Source organism: Silene latifolia, chromosome 2, assembly GCF_048544455.1.
Source record: "Silene latifolia isolate original U9 population chromosome 2, ASM4854445v1, whole genome shotgun sequence".
Taxonomy (NCBI): domain Eukaryota; kingdom Viridiplantae; phylum Streptophyta; class Magnoliopsida; order Caryophyllales; family Caryophyllaceae; genus Silene; species Silene latifolia.
The window spans coordinates 121,238,343-121,265,465 of NC_133527.1; the positions used below are offsets into that span (position 1 = coordinate 121,238,343).

Below are 27,123 nucleotides of genomic sequence, written 5' to 3' on the forward strand. Positions count from 1 at the left end.
TAAAAAAAAAAAACACTCACCCAACATGCAATTAATGTTTTGTCTCTCATAATTTCAATTAACAATTTTTCTAATCAATTACTTTCTCTTTCTTATAAACTAATTTATTGAATTAATATATTATCATTTATATTTAAATTATCAAAATAAAAGATTTAAAAAACGAAATTTCATACCCGCGTAAAATAAAAACGGGTTAAAAAAAGACTCCGTAAATCTTCATCCGGACTCCGATTAAGGCGAAACAAAATCCTAAATTTATTATTTTTTCAAGCCCGACGAAATGGTAATATTTTCATATACCATTTAGTTTTTAAAATTTTGAGTAGTGCTAATTACTCGGAAGTTACACCCTATTTGCTTGAAATTATCTCATTTGCTTGAAGTTACACCATAACCGCTTGAAGTTACACTATTTCTACTTGAACCTACTTAATTAATTTACTTATATAATTAATTGGAGTCTGAATGAAGAGGCGAGAGTGGTGGGACGGACTAAAGTTACACACTTACTTTATTAAAGTTATACACGTCACCTACTATAGTTACACATTCAACAATTCAAATTAGATAGACATGTGATAAAGTTACACAAATTCAAATTTTATATATACAAAATGACCTTAAAAGACTAAAGTTACACCTGTCAAGGATAAAAGTTACACTCGCAAAGCACTAAAGTTACACTCGTAAATGAATAAAGATACATAAACTTGTGCTAAAATTACAAAAATTCAAATTACTATATTCAAAATTTTATATACAAAATTACCTTAAAAGATTAAAGTTACACTCGTGAAAAATTAAAGTTATACTCATAGAGTACTAAAGTTACACTCATGAATCACTAAAGTTACATAAACTTGTGCTAAAATTACAAACATTCAAATTAGTAATATTCAAATTTGTATATACAAAATGACCTTACAAGATTAAAGTTACACTCGTAAAAGATTAAAGTTGCACACCTAAAATAATAAAGTTACACTCGTAAAGTACTCGTAAAGTACTAAGGTTACACCCTTGCAAAACTGAAGTTACATGATGTACAACTGAAGTTACACTATATATACTTGAAGTTAAACCCTTAAAAAAATAAAGTTACACACTATATAATTGAAGTTACAACCTTCATTGACAATCATCAATCCAAATCTCACATCTTCATCGTCAATCTATAAAACCAAACACTCATCAACATCTTCATCATCAATCTATATCGCCAAAGACTTATCATCATCATCATCATAAAAAAAAAAAACTACAATTAATAATTAAAAAATGTAGATATAATTCATCAAAAAAACAATCATTCAAATCACTATATTTCAAATTATCAAATCATTTTAAATACCTAAGCAACGATTTCAACAAAATCCAACAAAAATTTAACAAGAAAATATAAGTATATTAGTACTTTGAAAATAAATCTAGCCACTAATAATATAATAGTACTCTGATATTCAATTAGAATTGAAAAGATAAGTAAAACAGTTGTTTTATAATCTGAATTTTTCATTTCCGCGTAAAATAAAAGCGGTTTCTTAAAATGCTTCGTAAATATTCATACGGACTCCGATTAAGGCGAAACAAAATTCTAAATTTATTATTTTTTCGAGTCCGTCGCAATGGTACTATTATTGTGTACCATTAATGATGTAAGAGCACTCGAGGAAAATGAAAATGAAGTTCTAATTAGTCGAAATGTAACTCACATTTCTGAAGGTTTCAAAATGGGCTCAAGTATCGCGAATATGATAGCATGGAGAAGCAAGGGAGACGGGTTGGAGTCCGTCTAGTCAATACGCCAACCGAGGAAGTCAAGGTCGGTGCAGATGGCGGTGTCTAAGATTATTAGTTTCCTTATTTTTGCTTTCCTAATTCTAGTCAATAAATTTAAGGTAGTATTGTTATTTCTTTATTGTTTCTTTCCTAATCTTAGCAAGACTGTAATAAGGCAATTTCCATCATAAGGGTCGAATTTCCTAATCTGTTTAGGACATTTTAGGGAAGTCTAGGGAAGGGAGGTCGGTTTTGTATTTAGTATAAATAGGGTCATTTGTATTCAGTTTTTAATATACACATTGAGTTTGAGAATTAATACAAGTTTTCTTGTTGCTTATTGCTTGCGAGCTTTGAGTGTTTTATTTCTTTCTTGCGAGGGAGAGATAGAATGTGAGTTGATCCTTGCGAGGTGAGAGTCACAAAAACTAGTCGTGCGTTACAATCAACTTTCTTGCGAGGGAGGAGAGAGTGATCACGTCATATCCTTTTATTTTTCGTTCAAAAACATATAAAAATCAAATAAACAGTTTAATTTTCCGCTGCGTATTTTACAACATAATCCGAACAGTCCTATGAGTTGTTCTAATCCTTAAAATCGACCAGATTTTACATCAATTTGGTTACTAGAGCAAGGTTATTAATTTGTTTCTTAACAAGTTAATCTTGGGAAGTGAAGATGCCAGGAGATGCCGATTCCAGCTAAGGCAGGGCCGATGACGCTACTAGCTCGTTTTAAGGACAGTTGGACGAGATGAAGCAAGCTATGGCCGAGCTAAAATATATGATGAAGAACCTTGGGCGATGAGGCACAGAACGAAGTCCAAGTCGTAGTAGGTCTCGTGGATCAGATTCTGATGATGCGATTTCCAAGTCTAAAAAGGAGAACAAGAACGATGATGATCGAGGTCTAAAACTTGACATACCTGATTTCAATGGAGATTTGGATCCCGAAAAGTTTTTGGATTGGATTAGGCAAGCAGAACGAGTTTTTGAGTACAAGGATTATGATGAGCATAAACAATTCAAGGTAGCTATTCTAAAACTCACTAAATATGCATCGTTGTGGTATGAAAACTTGAAAAAACAGAGAAAGTGAGATAAGAAGAGCAAGATTGATACTTGGGAGAAACTTAAGAAGCATCTTATGAGGAGATTCTTACCAAGAGACTATGAGAAAGAAAATTACCTAAAGTTGCAATCTTTATCACAAGAAAATCTTTCCGAGGCCGAGTACATTAAAGAATTCGAAAGGATGATGATTGTTTGTGATCTTGAAGAAAAGGAAGAGCTTAGAGTTGTAAGATTCATCAAGGGTCTAATACCGTCACTTGCTTCAAGAGTTAAAGTTCAGATTTACAATGGTTTTGATGATGTGTGTCGTTTGGCTCTAAAGTTTGAAAAGCAAGACAAAACAAAGAAATCCTATACTTATTCAAGAGGAGCAAGTTCTGGTTCAAGTTCTTATTCTAAATCAACAACTAGCAAGCCAAAGGAAGTTGTGAAAGAAGAAGTGAAGGACAAAGATAAGAGTGTCGTGGAACCTAAAAGTAACTTATTGAGACGATGTTTTAAATGCCAAGGCTATGGTCACATAGCTAACGAATTTCAACAAAAGCGAGCACTTACCGCTCAAGAATTGCGCAACATAGTTCCAGAATTCGTTCAAATTGAATAGTCCACAGAACTGTCTGATATTGAGGAGAACGAAGAAGAAGGCGTGTCCTATGATGTTGATCCGTTAAGGGAAGAGGAATGTTTGGTGATTCATAATCTTCATGTAGAAACAACTCCGGTTGAAGCTGAACAAAGGGAGCAAATATTCCACACTTGTTGCAAGGTACATTCTAAAATTTGCAATCTAATCATTGATAGTGGTTCATATACCAAGTTGTATCAAAGGAGTTAGTTGATGAGCTGAAATTACAAACCAAGAACCATGATAAGCCGTATAAATTGCATTGGTTGAATGAAGATAATGGAATTCAAGTAAGGAAGCAAGCATTGGTTTCATTGAGCTTGGGACCTTATAATGATGATATTTGGTGCGACGTGATTCTTATGAGTGCGTGCCATATTATATTGGGTCGACCATGGCAGTTTGATCGAAAGGTTGAACATGATGGAAGAACTAACATATATAGTGTGACTAAGGGCAAAACAACATATAATTTAAAGCCTTTATCACCTAATAAAAGCAAGGAGCTGAAATCAAAGAAGGGGAGCTTATTCATGGAGGCTCGTGAGGTTGAAGAGGTTATAGCTCGTGGAGAATAAGCCTATGTTCTTATGGTTCGAGATTTGGAGGCCAATGGTGAAATTAGTAGTCGTGAGGTTCAAGGGCTGTTGAAAGAGTTTTGCGATGCATTTCTCGAAGAATTGCCGGTTGGATTACCTCCTTTAAGAGGTATTGAACATCAAATTGACTTAATTCCAGGAGCTCAATTGCCAAATAAACCAGCCTATCGTTGTAATCCCGAAGAAGCAAAAGAATTACAAAGGCAAGTGCAAGAGTTGATTGATAGGGGTTATGTTCAAGAAAGTTTGAGTCCTTGTGCCGTACCAGCTCTATTGGGCCAAAGTAAGATGGAATGTGGAGAATGTGTATTGATAGTAGAGCCATTAACAATATCACAATCAAATATTGATTTTCTATGCCGAGGTTGGATGATATGTTATACGAGTTGAGTGGGTCACGAGTATTTTCGAAGCTTAATTTATGAAGTGGTTATCATCAAATGAGAATTCGTGAAGGTGACGAATGGAAAATAGCGTTCAAGAGTAAGCAAGGGTTGTATGAGCGGCTCGTTATGCCATTTGGTTGATGAGGTTGATAAATAATGTGTTGAGACCATTCTTAAACAAGTTTGTTGTTGTATATCTCGATGACATTCTTATTTATAGCAAGAGCAAGGAGGAACATATTGAACATCTCCGTGAAGTGTTTAAAATGCTACGAAAACAGAAGCTATATGGCAAGATGGAGAAGTGCACATTCATGGTGTCAAGCGTGGTGTTCCTAGGCTATATTGTTGGTGTTGGTGAGAATGACATGAGCATGGATCCGTCCAAGGTGGAGGCAATCAAAGCATGGCCGGTTCCTAAATCAACAACGGAGGTTCGTAGTTTCCATGGTTTGGCGTCATTTTATCGAAGATTTATTCAAAATTTCACTACAATCATGGCACCTATTATCGAGTTGACAAAGACGGGTGAATTTGTATGGACTCCTAGTGCAGAGAAAGCATTCGAAGAGGTAAAATCTAAACTAAGCTCCGCACCTATTTTAACACTTCCTAATTTCGATAAATTGTTCGAAGTTGAGTGTGATGCGAGTGGAGTTGGGATTGGGGTTGTTTTGGTGCAAGATAAACGACCAGTAGCATACTTTAGTGAGAAGTTGGTTGGTGCTCGATTAAATTACTCAACTTATGATAAGGAGTTCTATGAAATTGTGCGATATTTGGATCATTGGGGTCATTATTTGCGACCTAAACCATTTGTGTTGCATTTGGATCATGAAGCATTGAAGCATATTCATGGACAGCAAAAGTTAAATCCAAGACATACCAAATGGGCTGAGTTTCTACAATCTTTTACTTTCTCATCAAAGTATAAGATGGGAGCTTCTAATATTGTTGCTGATGCATTGTCTCGAAGACATACTTTATTGATCGAGTTGGATGCCAGAATGCTTGGATTAGAGCATATTAAAAAACTGTACAAATCTGATCCAGAGTTTGCTAAGGAGATTATTGAGCGAACGGGGTTATATACTATTCAAGATGGATATCTATTCAAAGGCAATCGACTATGTATTCCTAATGGTTCAATTCGAGAGCTTTTGATTCGTGAAGTTCATGGTAGTGCAATAGCTGGACACTTTGGAGTAAACAAGACTAATTATATTGTGAGTGAGCATTTTTATTGGCCAAAGATGAGAAAAGATGTGCAAGAGATCGTGGCTAAGTGTGTGGTGTGCCAAAAGGCAAAGAGTACGTTCAATAAAGGACTTTATACGCCCCTGCCCGTACCAACACAACCGTGGAATGAGGTAAGTATGGACTTTGTACTTGGTTTACCTAGAACTCAAAGGGGAAAGGATTCGATTATGGTTGTTGTGGATTGATTTTCAAAGATGGCGCATTTCATCCCATGTCATAAAACCGATGATGCTACCAATGTTGTCGAGCTTTATTACAAAGAGATTGTTCGATTACATGGTATTCCACTTACTATTGTGTCGGATTGAGATGTTAAGTTCTTAAGCTACTTTTGGAAGACCTTATGGAGATTGGTTGGAACGAAGCTATTATTCAGTAATTCTCATCATCCACAAATAGATGGACAAACCGAGGTGACTAATAGAATTTTGGGAAGCTTGTTACGAGGTTTGGTTAGCAAGCGTACGAAAGATTGGGATGTTAAGTTAGCTCATACTGAGTTTGCATACAACCGAATGTCGTCAATAACTACGGGAATATCACCATTCGAGATTGTTTATGGGGTGAATCCGTATCTTCCTATTGATTTGGTTCCTATACCAAAGAAGGATGTGTTGAGTTTCGAAGCAAAGCAAAGACAAGCTGCATTTTTTTGAGTTAATGAACAAGTTAAAGCACAAATCAAGAAAGCCAATGCTAGATACAAGGAGAAAGCAAATAAACATCGGAAGCAACCTGTTTTCAAAGTTGGAGACTTAGTATGGTTACACTTAAGGAAGGAACGTTTTACATCCAAGAGGAAGAATAAGTTTATGCCAAGAGCCGATGGACCATTCAAGATACTTGAGAGCTATGGGACTAATAATGCCTACAAGCTAGAATTGTCGAGTGAGTATGGAGGTGTAAGTGCGACATTCAATGTTGGAGATTTGTCACCATACTTAGATGACGAAAATTTGATGTCAAATTCTCAAAAAGAAGGGGAGAATGATGCAGGAGCACTCGAGGAAAAGGAAAATGAAGTCTTAATTAGTCGAAATGTAACTCACATTTCTGAAGGTTTCAAAATGGGCTCAAGTATCGTGAATACGATAGCATGAAGAAGCAAGGGAGACGGGTTGGAGTCCGTCTAGTCAACACGCCAACCGAGGAAGTCAAGGTCGGTGTAGATGGTGGTGTCTAAGATTATTAGTTTTCTTATTTTTGCTTTCCTAATTCTAGTCAATAAATTTAAGGTAGTATTGTTATTTCTTTATTGTTTCTTTCCTAATCTTAGCAAGATTGTAATAAGACAATTGCCATCATAAGGGTCGGATTTCCTAATCTGTTTAGGACATTTTATGGAAGTCTAGGGAAAGGAGGTCGATTTTCTATTTAGTATAAATAGGGTCTTTTGTATTCAGTTTTTAACATACACATTGAGTTTGAGAATTAATACAAGTTTTCTTGTTTCTTATTGCTTGCGAGCTTTGAGTGTTTTATTTATTTCTTGCGAGAGAGAGATAGAGTGTGGGTTGATCCTTGCAAAGTGAGAGTCACATAAACCAGTCGTGCGTTACAATCAACTTTTCTCCAGAATTCGTTCAAACTGAACAGTCCACAGAACTGTCTGATATTGAGGAGACCGAAGTAGAAGGTGTGTCCTATGATGTTGATCCGTTAAGTGAAGAGGAATGTTTGCTAATTCGTAATCTTCATGTGGAAACAACTCCGGTTGAAGCTGAACAAAGGGAGAAAATATTTCACACTCGTTGCATGGTATATTCCAAAATTTCCAATCTAATCATTGATAGTGTTAGTTAATGAGCTGAAATTACAAACCAAGAATCATGATAAGCCATATAAATTGCATTGGTTAAATGGTGACAATGGAATTCAAGTAAGGAAGCAAGCATTGGTTTCTTTGAGCTTGGGACCTTATAATGATGATATTTGGTGCGACGTGATTCCTATGAGTGTGTGCCATATTCTATTGGGACGACCATAGCAGTTTGATCGAAAGGTTGAGCATGATGGGAGAACTAACATATATAGTGTGACAAAGGGCAAGATAACATACAATTTGAAGCCTTTATCACCTAATAAAATCAAGGAGCTGAAATCAAAGAAGGTAGCTTATTCATGGAGGCTCGTGAGGTTGAAGAGGTTCTAGCTCGTGGAGAACAAGCCTATGTTCTTATGGTTCGAGATTTGGAGGCCAATGGTGAAAGTAGTAGTCGTGAAGTTCAAGGGCTGTTAAAAGAGTGTTGCGATGTATTTCCCGAAGAATTACCGGTTGGATTACCTCCTTTAAGAGGTATTGAACATCAAATTGACTTAATTCTAGGAGCTCAATTGCCAAATAAACCAGTCTATCGAGAAGCAAAAGAATTACAAAGGCAAGTACAAGAATTGATTGATAGGGGTTATGTTCAAGAAAGTTTGAGTCCTTGTGACGTACCAGCTCTATTGGTGCCAAAGAAAGATGGGACTTGGAGGATGTGTATTGATAGTAGAGCCGTTAACAATATCACAATAAAATATCGATTTCCTATGCCGAGGTTGGATGATATGTTAGACGAGTTAAGTGGATCACGAGTATTTTCGAAGCTTGATTTGCGAAGCGGTTATCATCAAACGAGAATTCGTGAAGGTGACAAATGGAAAACAGCGTTCAAGACTAAGCAAGGGTTGTATGAGTGGCTCGTTATGCCATTTGGTCTTTGCAATGCTCCTAGTTCGTTTATGAGGTTGATCAATGAAGTGTTCAGACCATTCTTAAACAAGTTTGTTGGGGTGTATCTCGATGATATTCTTATTTATAGCAAGAGCAAGGAGGAACATATTGAACATCTCCGTGAGGTGTTTAAAATGCTACGAAAAACAAAAGCTTTATGGCAAGATGGAAAAGTACACATTCATGGTGCCAAGCGTGGTGTTCTTATGCTATATCGTGGATGAAAATGGTGTGAGCATGGATCCGTCCAAGGCGGAGGCAATCGAGGCATGTCCGGTTCCTAAATCAACAACGGAGGTTCGTAGTTTCCATGGTTTGGCGTCATTTTATCGAAGATTTATTCAAAATTTCAGTACAATCATGGCACCTATTACCGAGTTGACGAAGAAAGGTGAAATTGTATGGACTCCTAGTGCAGAGAAGGCATTCGAAGAGGTAAATCTAAACTAAGCTCCACACCTGTTTTAACACTTCCTAAGTTCGATAAATTTTTCGAAGTTGAGTATGATGCGAGTGTAGTTGGGATTAGGGCTGTTTTAGTGCAAGATAAATGACCAGTAGCATACTTAAGTGAAAAGTTGGGTGGTGCTCGATTAAATTACTCAACTTATGATAAGGAGTTCTATGCAATTGTGAGAGCATTGGATCATTGGGGTCATTATTTGCTACCTAAACCATTTGTGTTACATTCGGATCATGAGGTATTGGAGCATATTCATGGGCCACAAAAGTTAAATCCAAGACATGCCAAATGGGTTGAGTTTCTACAGTCTTTTACTTTCTCGTCAAAGTATAAGACGGGAGCTTCTAATATTGTTGTTGATGCATTGTCTCGAAGACATACTTTATTGATCGAGTTGGATGCGAGAATGCTTCGATTTGAGCATATCAAAGAACTGTACAAATCTGATCCAGAGTTTGCTAAGGAGATTATTGAGCCAATGGGGTTATATACTATTCAAGATGGATATCATTCAAAGGAAATCGACTATGTATTCCTAATGGTTCAATTCGAGAGCTTTTGATTCGTGAAGTTTATGGTGGTGCAATAGCTGGACACTTTGGAGGACTAATTATATTGTGAGTGAGCATTTTTATGGCTTAAGATGAGCAAATATGTGCAAGAGATCGTGGCTAAGTGTGTGGTGTGCCAAAAGGCAAAGAGTACGTTCAATAAGGGACTTTATATGCCCCTGCCCGTACCAACACAACCATGGAATGAGGTAAGTATGGACTTTATACTTGGTTTTCCTAGAACTTAAAGAGGAAAGGATTCGATTATGGTTGTTGTGGATCGATTTTCAAAGATGGCGCATTTCATCCCATGTTATAAAACTGATGACGCTACCAATGTTGCTGAACTTTATTACAAAGAGATTGTTCGATTACATGGTATTCCGCTTACTATTGTGTCGGATTGAGATGTTAAGTTCTTAAGCTACTTTTGGAAGACCTTATGGAGATTGGTTGGAACGAAGTTATTATTTAGTACTTCTCATCATCCACAAACAGATGGACAAACCGAGGTGACTAATAAACTTTGGGGAAGCTTGTTACGAGGTTTGGTTAGCAAGAGTATGAAAGATTGGGATGTTAATAAGTTAGCTCATGCTTGATAGGATAGTCGTATACCTATAAAAAATAACCAACTGGCTCTAACAAATATAGCTAGGGAAGTCGGGTCGGTCTCCACAGGGAGATGGTAAAGTGTCAGCTTTAACTAACTCCGTCACGGTAACCAATTTGGGGGTTTAAATTTGTTTGTTCTAAACTAAAGAGGTTAAGGAAGAGGAAAAGACAAGAGAATAAAGATTAAGCAAATAAGGAGAAAGCAGCAAAGACAGTCAGTTCACCATGATCATTCAGTCAAGCAATCTAAGTCTCAGGTCAATGCAAGTATGGTCTATGGGGCAGTGAATATCTCCTTCCGGTCTCAATTCACCCTAAAGCACAAATAGCTTAGCTTCCGCCCTCACTACGGTGCCCTAATGTTCGCTACGAGTCTCACCCTTTCCAACCTTCCGGTCCAGGTCAAGGTTTACTACGATTAAATGACTAATTGCGTCGACTCAATTAGACAGAAACAATTTAATGCAGCGATTAACAACATAAACTACACAAGCATTAAACCTAATAAAGAGATTACTATTCCTTCATAATCATGGATTCTCTAGTCTTAGCAAAGGAAATTAGCTACGTATCATCATCGGATCAACAACAATAATGCATAGACAATAGAAATTAAAAATGATAATAATGCAAACAGAGAGATTGAATTAAAAGCAATAATGAAGAGCAGTAAGAGAAGGGAAGAATTAAAATAGCAATGAAAGGAGATTAAGATTAAGAAATGAAAAGGAGTAATGTACCGATTACAAGGTTCAATCCAAGGGAAGAGTATGAGAGATTGAGAGAGAAGAGAGAGGAAGAGTAACGCAGTCTACTCCGTAAAGTAGCACACGTAAATCCTCTTCCTAAACCTAATCCAATAGCCTAATTACAAAAGCCCATTCAGAATAAGGCAAAAACATAATTACCGGACAAAACCTCTCGATCGAGGGGAAATAAACCACTCAATCGAGTAACTAAGTAGCAATTCCTCTCGATCGAATGGAAAAACCGTTCGATCGAGGACTTCTTATAAGGGCCTTCTCGATCGAGTATGAAAACAACTTGATCGAGTGAAACTTTAAGAGATAAAGCATTCGATAGATTGAAAAGAGGTTGATCGAGCTATAATAGCGCTTAAGGCACTTTGACACCTTCCGAAATCAGCTCACACGTCTTCAAAGTGATGGATTCCGAGCTCCAATTCCTTGTTCTCCATAAATGTATGCAAATTGGATGAGTTTAGGCTTGATTTATCTTCTTTCCGATCCATATCTGCAATATACGCAAGAGAAACCAAAGTAGACTATTCGGGGGTATTTGTAGCTAGATGCCACGTAAAATAGTACAGAAATGCGTATAAAAATGAGGTAAAAACCTTATATAAAATACATGCATCAAATCTCCCCAAACCAAACCTTTCCTTGTCACCAAGCAAACTATGAATGCAACTAAGAACAAATAGTGGAACGGGACCAACGCATCAGCACAAATCATCCACCAAAACCAGTTTAATGCAACAACTAACAAAGTGGCAAGTGATAAGTGCAAACGAATTAAATCAATTTTTCAAACTTTCTGAACCGTCGACCTTGCAAGACTCAAAGATATCGGACTCTCACAGGTCACTCATAACTCAAATTTAAGCACAAGGTGAGTATATAAGTGAAAGATAGAAAGAAGTAAAGACACTCACCTAACTCGACCTATAAGAACATGCATGCAGTTAACATGAATAAAATCTCTACAACCGTACATATGCATTCCAACAAAACTAATGACCAAGACACATGCCGAGGACTTACATTTGGGTAAGTGAGGTAATGGGTAAGAAGGGGCTAAGATGAATTTAGAAATGTGGAGTTAATAGCCAGGCTACCAACAACGGATCCAAATTGTGAACTGCATCCCAACTTCGTACTCAATATAACAATACAATACAGTGCGAATTAGATGCACTCAACTCACAATACTCCATAAACTTGTCAACTCCCCATAGGATACAAATAAGACATGGGAGTGAAAATCATCTATACAATTGTTTCATTTTCCGCATATGATTTTTTTCTTTCATATTTCTTTTTCAATTCTTTTTTTTTTTCGATTGCTTTTTTTTTCCTCTTTTTCACAACATTTTTCTTTTTATTCCCTTCAACTCTTCCACCGATTTCGAAAATCAGATATATAACCAAACTGCAGTAAAGCTCCCCAAACAGCTACTCATCACTAGCTCGGCTAGGGTAGGCAAAATTATAGACTGTAGCTAATAGGACAAAAGGGCAGTTTGGCTATGTGAGGCTCATGGGTAGAATAAAATAAAGGGAATTGCCTCTCCTAACATGTGTCACCATCCACAGACCGAATGCATACATATATTAAGAAGACCAGATTCATGCTTATGCAAATTGATGTTACATGCCTTATAGAGAGTACTACTCACATCCTATATGAAACCGGTCATGAATGTCACCAGTTTATAAAGTTCTAACCTCAGAATGTAATGTAGCTTGCCAATACATGAGTCAAGTCTATTCGTTCAGATAAGAGAGAAATAAAAACTCGTAGATTATGCACATTATCATGCCAACAATATGTCAAGAATATGCAGGGCAGAGGTAAAGATTCAATGTAGCGTCAAAGTTCAAACGTTCCGACTCAAAATAAACGTGAAATTTTTTTGAATTTTATGTGATTTTTGAATTAAAAACAACGATGCATGCGAAAATGAATAAACGTGAAAACGAAAATGCAAGAAAATATGCAGACACAGATATGGATGCATACCTCCCCAAACCAAACCGTACAATGCCCTCATTGTACCAAAAATAGGGAAAGGAATGCAAACTTAGGAGAAAAGGATAACGGGAGTCAGAAAACTTACAAGACGGCGTAAAGAGAGACCTCCCCAAACCCACCATGAACATAGGAGGTCATAGGTAGTCCAACAGCAGCTCATCAGACAGAAAATAGCTGCTGAAACAGGGATCTGCTCGATCGAACAATTGAGAACAGTTCGATCGAGAAGAATGGTGTCAAAAACACTCGATCGAGAGAATATGTTACTCGATCGAGAGAATGTGATTTGCAGCATTTCGATCGAGGATAGCAGTTGCTCGATCGAGTGATAATCTTAGCAAAAATGCTCGATCAAGTAGAAAAACCACTCGATCGAGCTGCTTCACCTGCAAAACGCGTATAAGAAGCATAGGAAATACAAAGGACGCAAAGTTTGGGTTTAAAGTTCAACATACAGCTAAGGGAAGAGAAATAAGTTCAACGAAAATACAACAAAACAGTCCGGGTTGCCTCCCGGAAAGCGCAAGTTTAAGAGGTCCCGCACGACCTTTCTGGCATCAATTAACTGGCGCGTCAAGCTCGTTAAAGTATAAGACTTCAACACAATTGTCGGCTTCATTTGCTTCGTGATAGTGCTTTACATATTGCCCATTCACCTTGAACCGATTTCCCTCGAGATATTCTAGCTCAACGGATGCAAATTTAGTGACTGCTGTCACCGTATAAGGACATGAAATTCCCGAGGTAAAATTCTTTTGTCATGCCATCTCTTCGTCTTCTCCTTATAAATGCGCGAGCTATCATAGGCGTTGAGCCTAAACTCCTCTAGTTAATCTAGCTGCAAAAGACGGTTCTGACCACACAACTTAGGATCAAAGTTAAGTTCACGAATTGCCTACCAAGCTTTACATTCCAACTCAACAGGTAAATGACATGATTTCCCATAGACTAACCGCTAAGGTGATGCACCAATCGGTGTCTTAAAGGCAATTCTGTAAGCCCATAATGTGTCTTCTAATTTGAGACTCCAGTCCTTCCGTGATTTAAAAACTACTTTAGATAGGATCTCTTTAATCTCGCGATTAGAGACCTCGACCTGACCACTAGTTTGGGGATGATACCCCAAACCATCCAACCTTAGGCAGAATGGAAGTTAGTTTCTTTTCTTTAAAGTGCATTCCCCCGTCACTAATGACGACCCTAGGGACACCAAATCGGGGAAATATGATCTTTTAAACATCTTTATCACGGTCTTGGCATCACAATGAGGTGAGGCAATTGCCTCAACCCACTTAGACACATAATCAACAACTACTAAAATATACCTGTTACCTTTACTGGATAGGAACGGTCCTTGGAAATCAATGCCCCAGACATCGAAAACCTCAACCTCTAAGATACCATTTTGTGGCATATCATGTCTCTTTGAAATATTCCCTAATCGTTGGCAGGCATCACAAGTTGAAACAAAAGCCTTAGCATCAGCAAACAAAGTAGGCCAGTAAAAACCAGACTGAAGTACCTTAGCCACGGTGCGCGATGGACCGTGGTGACCACCATAAGAGGTTGAGTGACAGCCTTCCAGGACTACTTTGGTATCCCACTGCGGAATACACCGTCTGTAGAGACCGTCTGCACATTCCTTAAACAAATAAGGATCATCCTAGAAATACTGCTTAGCATTATACAGAAAACGCTTCCTCTGCTGATAAGAATAGTCAGGCGGCAGCTTGCCACTGACAACGTAATTAGCTATATCTGCATACCAAGGTTCTTGGTTAACAATAGAAGACAAAACAGCAAACAAAGAATCATCAGGAAAAGAATCATCAATAGGTAAAGAATCTTCTCCCTCTTGCTGTGACAGTCTTGATAGATGATCAGCTACAACGTTCTCAACTCCTTTCTTATCTTTTATCTGCAAATCGAACTCTTGAAGAAGGAGTATCCATCTCAATAGCCGTAGTTTAGCCTCCTTCTTAGCAAGGAGGTGCCTTAGCGCTACATGGTCAGTAAAAACAGTAACTTCTGACCCAATCAAATAAGAACGAAATTTCTCTAAGGCATAAACCACAGCTTGCAGCTTTTTTTCAGTAGTGGTGTATTTCACTTGAGCCTCATCTAGAGTTTGGCTCGCATAGTAAATTGCATTTAAAGCTTTATCTTTCCTTTGGCCTAGCACCGCTCCTAGTGCATAGTCACTAGCATCACACATTATCTCAAACGGCAAATCCCAGTCGGGAGGATGTATAATCGGTGCAGATACCAAAGCCTGCTGTAACCTGTTAAAAGCAGAAAGACACTCATCAGTAAATACAAAAAGTGCATCCTTAAGTAGCAGCTGTGTAAGTGGTTTAGCGATATTTGAAAAATCCTTGATAAACAGGCGATAAAAGCTAGCGTGACCAAGGAAACTTCTCACTCCTTTAACGTTAACAAGAGGGGGTAATTGCTGAATCACTTCCACATTTGCCTTGTCAACTTCTATTCCCCTGTCAGAAACTAAGTGCCCTAAGACAACTCCCTCGTTGACCATGAAATGGCACTTCTCCCAGTTATGCACAAGATTAACCTCAATACAGCACTGCAACACTTTATCATGGTTAGACAGACAGTTAGAAAAATCACTTCCATAAACACTGAAATCGTCCATGAAAACTGTAACACCCCCATATACCGAGGAGCCTTAACCAGACCTTCCTTAGCATATAAGGGCGTTACCATCTCGGTTGCCCGAGGTAAGTAATCATCAAAAGTCGATAAAAGAACAATTATAGTTATATTAGAAGTGTTACAACCAACTAATAAAATAAGGTACAACTCGTCAGCTACACGTCATCTCTATCAGAACTCGTGACGACACACCCCTGCCAGGACTCCAGCTATCAACCACATTAACACCTGCTAAGACTGACTGCTCACCATAAGGGATCACGGCAGACACATAAACAAACAAGACAACCACACAAGGTCAGTAACTGGGACAAGACACAACATAATCTAACAACAATCATCAACACAATACAAACACAACCAGTCAGACACAAACATACCCACTCCAATCAATCTCCGTCATCGACTGTTCACTGGACCAGCCCTGCCAGTGGGGGACCACAGCCGTCCCCACCTAAGCCTCACTCATCATACCGAGCGATAACCCTGTCCCATTAATGTGCACATCCCCTCCCGTGGCGGGTTCCACGGACGGAGAAACTAGGGCGTGAAGCCACTCCCGCAAGTGACTCCACTCAGCCGAGGACGCACCTCGAGAACCACAGATAATCAAACACAAACATCTGTATCACAACAACGATGACCACAACGACAACAACAACAACCACGGCCACGACAACAACAATCAATAACCACAACCTACACTCTAAACAATCACAGAGACTGAGTAGGCGTACCTACCTATAAGCGACTGCGACGATTCCATGTCCATACACGCAATACCCAGCAAACAAGCAACACCTATACACACAATATAACCATCTATCACTACCATTCTAACCCCAACTGAAAAAAAAAGATACCGATGATGATGACGACATACCTAGATGAGGAAACCTGGCAAAGGACCGCTACCCGACTCAAGCTATGCACTCCTAAGGCACAAGGACCTTCAAAGGCTCCCATGGAAGGCATATGGTGAAGGGAAGAGGAAGGAACGACATCTAGGTTTAGAAGGAAGAGGCGGAAATGATTTGCGGTTTTGGGAAAACACGATTATAAACCCTTGCTGAAAAGACGCTACTCGATCGAGTGGCCCCTACTCGATCGTGTATCCAAGCTACTCGATCGAGTAGCCTCTACTCTATCGAGTACCACCCACAACTCCAGACACAAAGTGTAATACTCCACATAATTTGTGGTTATAGGACCCTTTGTTCGTGTCTAAAGTACAAGGTAGACTATGAAAGGTTAATAGGAAGCTTGCACAAATGTGCCAATTATGAATATGTGATCACTTATTTTAAGGGTAATTTGAAACGGGAATATCTAGAGTTTTGCAGCTTCTATGAAGGTGATTCTAATTTGAGGTGAAATCGTATTGTCTTAGCTTTCCAACGAATGGTCACAAGCTTGATTCCGATCAGTAACGAAGAAATGACAGCTGTTTGAAAATCAGTGCGTAAAGCTGAACTCGCTGAGTGATGTTACGCGCTAATTAGTTTCATAATTTCGCACCTTACTATAATATTCATAATAATAAATATAATATTATATCCCATTATTATTATTATGATTATTATTTATTTATTTTACCTGCCATAAATATTTTATTATAATATTATTATATCTTACAACTTATAAACTTTCCTAAAACGATACTACCTTACTACTATATATACAATAGCAAACCACAAGTTTTATTCACTTTCACAAAACATAAAATATATATATAGAGAGATAAGGATCTTGTTCATCTTTTTTCATCTTAAGGTTAATTGGTCACGCTTTTGTGAGACGGGTTTTGTTGCTTGGATTCGTGTGCTTTGCTATTTGGATTTTGTTGAGCCGCTTTGCTATACAGGTAGGATAGCTACTCAATCACTTTAATGTTTACTTGAATGGTATTATCTAATTTTACTGGTTGAATTGTTTGAAATTGTGATGGATGATATATGATTGTTGGTTGGTTGCATTGAGATATATTTTTTAATGATTACCTCAGCTTGTGACTGAGATGATTTGATTATTGACTACCTCAGCTCGTGACTGAGATGCTTATATTGATTTGGTTTCCCCAACCTCCTATCTGGGATGGTAAGTATATTGTTTGCATATCATATCATGAGCACTTGCATTGGTTTCCCCAGGTTGGTTCTGCAGGACTTGTCTCTGGGATGTTATTGAGATTACCCCGGCCAGGGATTGGCGGGATGAACGGGAGCGTCGGAGGATTGATCATGAGCATGCATTGCATTTGCATTTGATATTGTCTTGTATTCATTTATTGTTGTTGTTTAGCTATTCCTACTCAACCTCGTGGTTGACAGTGTATTCGTGAACACCTGTGGTGAACCATAATGTGGAGCAGATTTGACAGGTACTAAAGATTAGCTGACTTGGGAACTATGGGATGCGTGAGGACTTGGCCAATCTACCTAGAAGTCTAGACCACGTAGATTATGAGATCACTTTATTTATTTCCGCTGCGAGTTGTAAATTATCTTATATTAAGTTTTAGTTTGTTAATTTGTAATAAACATGTAATCATTAAAGTTTTTAATTTAAAGTAATTTGGTGAGTTGGTCTTTGTTATTCACTACCTCGGGAAACCGAGATGGTAACGGTCCTATTTATTTGGGAATGTCTAGCTAAAGGCTCCTAAATAAATGGGGGTGTTACAGAAAGTAACTATGGCACGCAATCCTAAGCACCATTACCGCTCCCAAGGTCGGTCAACGCTGGTCAACGGGTCCCTAAAAGGGCGGGTATTACAGTCTTCCCCCCTTAAAGAGAACTTCGTCCCTGAAGTTCAACTCACCTATCCCAAGGCACAAGATACGAAAACAAGGCGACATCACTACTCCTCCAACATAGGTCACTATTCCCCAGAAATACTATCCCCCATGTCACCATCATCAACTGTCTAACGCTCCATCTAGATCGACTCCTACACTCTACTACTTGAAATACCAACCTCACAACATGAACCAGCACAACCAACGACTACACAACTGCTCACAACACTTAGCCACGCACTACGAGATTACACTTTCACTAGTACACGACCATCAACACGAAACATGTCACATTAACACAACTATGCTACCCAACGATACGATTCTATTCAAACGCATGACAACATAACTATCTCTCTTATGACTGCCTTTTCATAGCACCTTATTCAACCAGTACTTCAACATACAACTTACTCAACAAACAAAGAAAATAATTACAGCTCTGAACTAGGAATGTAACAGAAATAATAGAAACATTATAAACAAACAACAAAATAATTGTAATATCGACCTTTTTATTTCGCGACATTACTCTTCCCCTCTAAAAAGGAACTTCGTCCCCGAAGTTCACCACTGAATTATTACCCACATTACTTAAAGCTTACTACCTCTTGTCATATAACCAACACATACAATGCCCTATGGACAGTACTCATTACTCACACAAACATTAATTCATAAAACCATTGGCTATTTTATTGGAACAATCAGCAACGGTTACGAATGCATGTATATATCAATTGTATATATATAGGAAATACACAACTCCGGCGAAATATAACTAGTAGACATTGAGGATATAAAATGAACGCAATAAAAACCAACTACTACTTGCACTATTAGTTACGGATCCGCATTCAAAATCCAAACACGACTTCCAACATATCAATTTAACGGTCCAAGCATGTTACTAATCATAAACAACTATATTAAAAATCAAAACATTCAATGATATAGCCATTAAAACAATTTTGATTAACGAAATGTTCCTGTAACAGTGCCACTCGATCGAGTATATAGGGCGCTCGATCGAGCTGGCCCTACTCGATCGAGTGTCTTAGCTACTCGATCGAGTAGCCTTAAATCAGAATACTCCATCTCCATCACACCTGCAGCTACTCGACCGAGTGAGGGGCACTCTGTCGAGTGGCCACAGGTCAAAATCCTCGAAATCTTCCCGTCATAACACAATATATATATATATATATATATATATATATATATATATATATATATATATATATATATATATATATATATATATATATATATAAAAAATGTCACACAAGCGCAAGTCGGGATAACAACCCGACCCCAAAATCCTGCAAACAAGTTTAATCTAAACAAGTACGGCCTTATGGCCAACCATACAAACCAAATGTAAGAAGTATGAACTGAGAAAGGCTACTAACATCCAACACAACCAAAAACCACAATCAAAGAGAAAGAAAAGGAGTATCACTCCTGCTGTTGCTGCTGCTCCTCCATCATCTCATCCCCAGCTCCATCCCCTCCCGAGGTGCCTACTCCTGATGACCCAAAACCCGCGTCGACTCCAGCTCCAGCTCCTGGACTCTCATACCATGGGGTCAAACCGCCGAAAGCAAAGGACTGTGGTGTCCCTCAGGCTCCCATGTCCACTCCATAGGAGTGGAAAACCGCACTGTAGTCTTCAACCCCGCTCCACCACACTGGGTGTGGTCCCTCGGTCCCAATACCTTGAGCATATGCCATCTCATGCATGTTCCGGAGCGTCAAGGTAGAGGACACTCTCTCTGCCAAGTAGCTCGAACGTGTCTCCGGGGTATCAAGGTAGGGGTAATAGGGAAAAGGGTACTGAGGTGGTTCTGATGGTTGTGGCTGGGTCTCAACCGTCCTCTCCTCACACAACGTGGTCCCCTCCTTAACCTGGGTCTATCCTCCGTCGCTCTCACATTCTCCCCCTTCCTCGGCTCGGGCATAACCTGAAGGATCGTGTCGTCAATGAGGTACGTCTGACGCTGCCGAGGTACATCATCATCCTCCTCCTCGTCGGAGTCAACAGCTACCACCACTGGATCTAACGGCTCTGTCGGTGGGAGGTGCTCAGGGGCCGGTAACCTCATCCAGCTCATACCCCACACCCTCCAAGCTAGGCTACCATCCGGCAAGTTTCTCAACCATTTCAGGTCGAGGTAGTAATCTCTGTCCATGGTAGGCACTAGAGTGGCTAGAGGAACGTACTCAGAAAAAGCCTCAAAGGAGGTTAGCTTTTCAGCCAACCGAGTGGCAAAAGCAACACAACTCAAGTACCGAGTGGTAGAAGAAGCCATCAAAGGAAGGCTGGCACAGACCATGGCAGGAGCATTAAAGACCACCTTCTCGGTCCTCTCTGGGTTAAGATAAGCCATCAAAAGCAATAACTCGTGAGAGTTTAACTTACTCATATCAGGCCGCTCATAAAGAAGATTCGATATGGAACGAAGGAAGATCCTCAAAGTGGATGAAATCAACTCTTGATGATCAAGTTAAATCACAAAAATCTCTCTAGAATGGTTGTCTCTGACCTCTCTCTAGGTTTTTTAGGGTTTTGATTGCACAATCCGTTCTAGGGCAAAAATTCAATCAAAAAACAAAATCCGTTCTAGGGCAAAAATTCGACTTTCGTTTACTAATTGTACTGATCTTAATCTGGATATGGATTAAACGGCGTCTCCTCATGAGAATTCTAGCACTTCGGAACCAACTCAAGGAGAGCCTGGTATACCACAATCAGCAGAAGCATTGAGAACAAATGAGGTTAATGAAATTGTTGGTATTCCAGTTTTGGATTTGTGGACTATTGTAGAAGATGATGAGGTTTCCCAGCCTGAAAAGGAAGCAGATGGTGAATGGACTCAAGTGAAAGGTAAACGTCCTTCTTTCTCTTTAACTGGACCTAGTTCTAAGGTGCTTTTACAATTAACCCCTGAGGATGTGGAGTCAGAACTTAAATACTGGGATACGGCGGTTGTCTGCTATGTACTCGGGGGAAACCCTCCATGGGAGCTCTTGTCTGGCTTTGTTCAGAAACTATGGGGTGTTTATAAGTTTGACAAATTATCTTTTCTACCTAATGGTGTTTTCTTGGTGAGGTTTCCTACAAAGGAGTGTCAGTCTCTTGTCCTGCAACAGGGGTTCCCAATGTTTGATAATAAACCTTTAGTTGTCAAGCCTTGGTCAGAAACTTGTAGTCTCATGAAAAAAAAAGTTAAAGCTGTACCTATCTGGTTGCGTCTCTGTGGTTTGCCACTGAAGTTTTGGAGTAGGTCTTGTCTTGAGAAATTGGCAGGACTTCTGGGTAAATTTATTAAAAGAGATGGTGCCACAGAGGACAAAACCAGGCTTGGGTATACAAGGCATTTGGTAGAAGTTGATATAGGACAAGAGTTCTCTGATAAATTGGTTTTTTCTGGATGAAAAGGGAAATGAGGTGTGTGTGTTGGTGGAATATGAGTGGAAGCCAACTGTTTGTAGCAGTTGTAAGGGGATAGGCCATACTCAGGATATGTGCAGGAAAAAAGACATGTCTGTACCTGTCACTAAACCTTCCAAACCTGGTCCTAAGCCAGGGGATAAGGTTTGGAGACCTGTCCAGAGGCCTTCTCAGACTGTGAAACCTGCTAAGCCTATAATCCAGAAGACTCCAGCTCCATTTGGGGGTCCTATTTTCCATAATTCTGATCATATTCCCATTGTCACTATTATTCAGCAGATCTCAAGGCAAGAACATCATTCTTTAAGTACTGAAGTTTCTCCTGCTAAATCTTATGCTAAAGCTCTCAGTCCTACAAAGAAATCAAGTCAGAATGGGGTACAGGAGGAACCACCAGGAATTGTTAATCATGAATAGTATTGGTAGTTGGAACGTTAGGGGAATAAATGGGATCAACAAACAACTGGATGTCAAAAAGTTCTTGCATCAGAATAAAGTTGGTCTCTATGGGTTAGTTGAAACTAAAGTTAAGCAACAGGATTTTGATAAAATTTTGAACAATTTAGGGTCTCATTGGAAGGGCATCAATAATAATAATTGTCATTCTGGTGGGAGAGTGTGGGTTATTTGGATTCCTCACTTTTTTAATGTTACTACTTTGCATCAATCTGCTCAAACTATTACTGTTCAGGTTACTGAATTGTCTACTGGTGATGGTTTCATTTTCACAGTAGTATATGGATTTAATGATGATGGGGATAGGATGGCTCTCTGGCAGGACCTGAAATATGTTCATGATAATTTTCCTGGTCCATGGGGGATATGTGGGGATTTCAATAATGTTTTGCACTATAATGAGAGGATTAGAAGGGAGGTTACTTCTTCTGAAATTTGGAGTTTAGAGATTGTGTCCATTATTGTGATCTGATTGATATTCAAGGAAGAGGTGCTTTTTATACCTGGAACAACAAGCAAGTGCCTGGGACTAGACACTAATCTCGAATTGATAGATTCCTTGTTAATTCAGAGTGGATGGATCTATATCCACTTGCTTATGCTCACTTTCTCCCTGAAGGTTAGTTTGACCATAACCCTGTGGTGTGTTATAGAAGACAAGCCAATGCTAGTAGAAGGCCAGCTTTTAGGTACTACAATATGTGGAGTCTTGACTCAGGTTTTCAAGATCTTGTTCAGAGTAACTGGCTCCCTTCTGTTCAGGGGTCTCTTATGTATCAAGTTGTGACTAAACTGAAGAAATTAAAGAAGCCACTTAAAGAATTGAACAGGAACCACTTCTCTGATGTTGACAAAGCAGTTGGTGTGGCCCAGGCCCTATTAGAAGATATTCAGCTTCAGATTCAGAGCACTCCTACTGATCATTCTTTGATTGAGGCAGAAATGGCTGCTGCTGACTCTTTGAGGCACTTGTGCAAAGTTCAACATAGCTTCCTGTCCCAGAAGGCCAAAGTTGAGTGGCTGGCTAATGGGGATGATAACACTCATTTCTTCCATAATCAAATCAGACTAGGCAGGTACATAACAGTGTAAGTAGCATCAAAGGGACTGATGGGATCCTTTATAGTAATCCAACTGATATTGAACATGCCTTCCTGAATTACTATAAGGAACTGCTGGGTACAAGTCTCCTTACTACCCCTGTTCATGCTCCTACTGTCAGGACTGGAAGATTGGTTACCCCTGCTCATCATGCTATCCTTTTGGCTCCCATTACATCTGCTGAGGTAAAAGATAGTATGTTTTCCATTGCTTCTTCAAAATCTCCTGGCCCTGATGGTTACTCAAGTCAGTTCTTTAAGGACACTTGGGGAACTGTTAGTGTTGATATTATTGCTGCTGTCAAAGACTTTTTAAATTCTGAGAAGCTGTTGAGAGAGCTTAACACCACAAACCTCATTCTTATTCCAAAAATGGCCAACCCCAATAGTGTGCTTGATTTCAGACCTATTGCTTGCTGCAATACAGTCTATAAATGCCTTTCTAAGGTTCTGTGTCAAAGACTTAGTCAAATTCTACCTGATATTATTAATGAGAGTCAAGGTGGTTTCATCAAAGGGAGAAATATTGTGGAAAATGTCTTGATTTGTCAGGATCTAGTCAGATTGTATAATAGGAAAGCTGCATCTCCTCGTTGCTTGATTAAAATTGATATTAGGAAAGCATATGACTCTGTTGAATGGGGTTTCTTGGAGCAAATGATAGAGGCTCTGCAATACCCTAAGAAGTTTATTCATTTGATCATGCTATGTGTTACTTCCCCCTCCTATACTTTAGCTGTGAATGGTACTTTTTTTGGATTCTTTCAAGGTAAAAGAGGCCTCAGACAAGGAGACCCCCTCTCCCCTCTCCTTTTTACCTTATGTATGGAGTACCTTTCTAGAATTTTGGGTGTAGTTGTTCAGCAGGAAGATTTTAGATTCCATCCTTTGTGTGGGCATCTTTGGCTGAATCACTTACTCTTTGCTGACGATCTCTTGCTTTTTTGTAAGGGTAGTGAACAATCTATTATGTGGATGCTTAGAAGTTTTGCCACCTTTTCTACTGCCTCTGGGTTATCTCTCAATAAAAGCAAGTCTGAGATTTATTTTAATGGGGTGGCTCCTTCTATTGTGAAAGATATCCTCCAAGTATCTGGTTTCCATAGGGGGTCCCTTCCTTGTAAATATTTAGGGGTGCCCATTTCTGCAAAAAAATTGCCTAAGCATGAGGGTATGAAGTTGACAGATAGGATAGTGGCTAGAATTAGAGGTTGGGGGACCAGGCATTTATCCTATGCAGGCAGGCTCACCCTGGTTACTTCTGTGCTCACTTCTCTTCATTCGTATTGGGCTTCCATCTTTTTAATCCCTAGTGCTATTATTAATAGAATCACTGCAATTTGTAGAAACTTTCTGTGGTCTGGTACTTCAGAATATCAGAAAACTCCCTCTATCAATTGGGACACTTGTTGTCTGCCTAAAGAGGAAGGTGGTTTGGGCATTAAAGATGATAAATGTTGGAACAAAGCTCTATTTGGGAAATATGCTTGGTGGTTAGCATCTAAAAAAGATCATTTGTGGGTTAACTGGGTGAATTATGTTTACTTAAAGGGTACTGATTGGTCTACTTATACTCCTCCTCCTGACTGCAGCTGGTCATGGAGGAAAATTATTCACATAATACAAGTGTTTCACCAAGCATACACTGATTCAAAATGGCTGAATGTTGATGTGCCATACTCTGTTCAATCTGGTTATCACTGGCTCAGATTTAAAGCACCAAAAGTTGAGTGGAGGCATGTCTGTTGGAACCAGCTGAATGTTCCTAAATATTCTTTCATTTTCTGGTCCTTTATGCACTCTCGTTAGCTGACTAAGGATAGGTTGGTAAGAATGGGGATTACCATTGATCCCATGTGTGATATCTGTAGGCTCCATCCTGAAGACCATCATCATTTGTTTTATTCTTGTGAGTATGCTCTTGCCTGTACCAGAATTATTCAGAATGCATTGAGGATTTCTCTTCCTGGACCTGGTCTGATTCAATGGTTCTCAAGAGCAAGGAGATCAAAAATTCAACGCATGTATATTGGGGCTTGCTATGTTTGCATGTTCTATTATATCTGGAGGATTAGGAACGAAGCTCGAATAGATCACTACATCAGGGCTCCTACTCAGGTGGTCAAGCTCATTTTGTCTGAAGTGAACTCTCGTTTTACTAGAAGAAATTGCAGCAAGTTGAAGCATAGCGATATAAACTGAAGGAAAAGTAGATCTATATACTTACATATTCATATATTTGGTAATTTAATTTTGTCATAAAATTAAAGAGTGATCTTATGCATGAAAACTAATAAACAATATAAAGAAGAAACCATCATCTTACATTGTGATTTTCAGATATATGGGCACAAGTGAGTTCTCCTACTCACTTGTTCTTGAGCTCTCCAAATGGAAGAACAAGGATTCAAATGTAGAATCCCTCCCAAAAGCATATACCCAAGGAATACTCATAATAACTAATATTATTTAGATCTAGTAACAATATTAGTTTTGCTATAAAATGATACAAAATAAATTGTATTTTGAGCTCTTGAATCACTCGGTCAAGAGGGAGTATATGTGAGATTTTATTTCTCTAGAAAAATCACATAATGTAGAGATTTTTATTGCATTTTCTTACACTAGAAAATTACATTGTGAAAGGAATGAATAATAATGTAGAGAGGAAAAATTTCTCTCTTTCTTTTGATATGGCCGAAAAAAGAAGAAGAGAGGGAGCCTTGGGTAGGTAGCCCAATACCTTTTATTTTTGCTCTTCTCAAAAGCATAGGTGTGCATGGCTACTCCTTTAGGTATAATTATTGTGTTTTCCACTCAAGATAAAAACACAAAGTATATCATATACTCCCTCCATTATTTCGGCATATAAAACATAAAATGGATAGTCCATTTTATTTTGTCATTTGTCAATTGTAACATATGTGACATGTTACTTGACATATGAAATTGTAATGTATTTTTAACATATTAAAAATCAACATACTCATAAAATATGTCATTTACAAAATCGACTAGTAATTCGTAATTACTCGTACCAAAAGTTTCCAAATTATAAACTACAACATTCTGTATTTATAATAATTTATTCATTTCGTTTCAATTGTTTCTGTAAACAATAATTTCATCTAAGTAATAAAACAATTCGATTACTTAGACCGTGTCTTATTTAATCATATTTACAATAAGATACGTAAATTATACTCACAAAATTATCCGTCAATTTTAAGCAATTTAATTAACTCGTATCGGTATACGATTAATTAAATAATCAATTAAGAGTATTTCCCTATAGGTATGACCTAAGGGGATAAACTGATCACCACCGTCGCACGACAGTAATGTCAAACTCTAGTCAGCCAATCATTACCGATATGTGTGGACCAGTTGACTGTAAAATATTACATCCCACATGTATTCTTAAAATGAGATTTAATAATGATATTTAAATCATGTGATCGCACTATTGTTGAGGACACATTTCCCAACAATCTCCCACTTGTCCTCGACAAGTGTGCGTCACCTATTCTCTTGTCCTATTACTATCTCCCACTCAATGCAAGGTGTCTTTCAGGTCGTACTTGCAAGTGATCATATCGAGAGTGGTTTCCTCGATCTGTAGAATAACTGATTGACCGGATTTATCTATCATAGATACCTTCCGAGCGTGGCCACGCATTTCCAGTTCATTACTCCTCGAGTGGCCCTGAGATATTGTTTTAACCATGACAAGGGGGTGGACAATTCCTATCGCACTTATTCCCTTCGACTAGCCACAGCCATCATAACCCAAAAT

At 38.6% G+C, this 27,123-nt stretch overlaps 1 protein-coding gene across 1 annotated transcript; it reads left to right on the forward strand.

Annotated features, from left to right (window-relative positions):
• The first annotated feature begins 9,749 nt into the window (after positions 1–9,749).
• On the forward strand, positions 9,750–21,755 carry LOC141641249 (uncharacterized). Its single transcript, XM_074449920.1, has 2 exons — positions 9,750–9,834; positions 21,121–21,755. Exons 1-2 carry the CDS (start codon positions 9,750–9,752, stop codon positions 21,753–21,755), a joined length of 720 nt encoding a protein of 239 aa, XP_074306021.1.
• Positions 21,756–27,123: the final 5,368 nt, after the last annotated feature.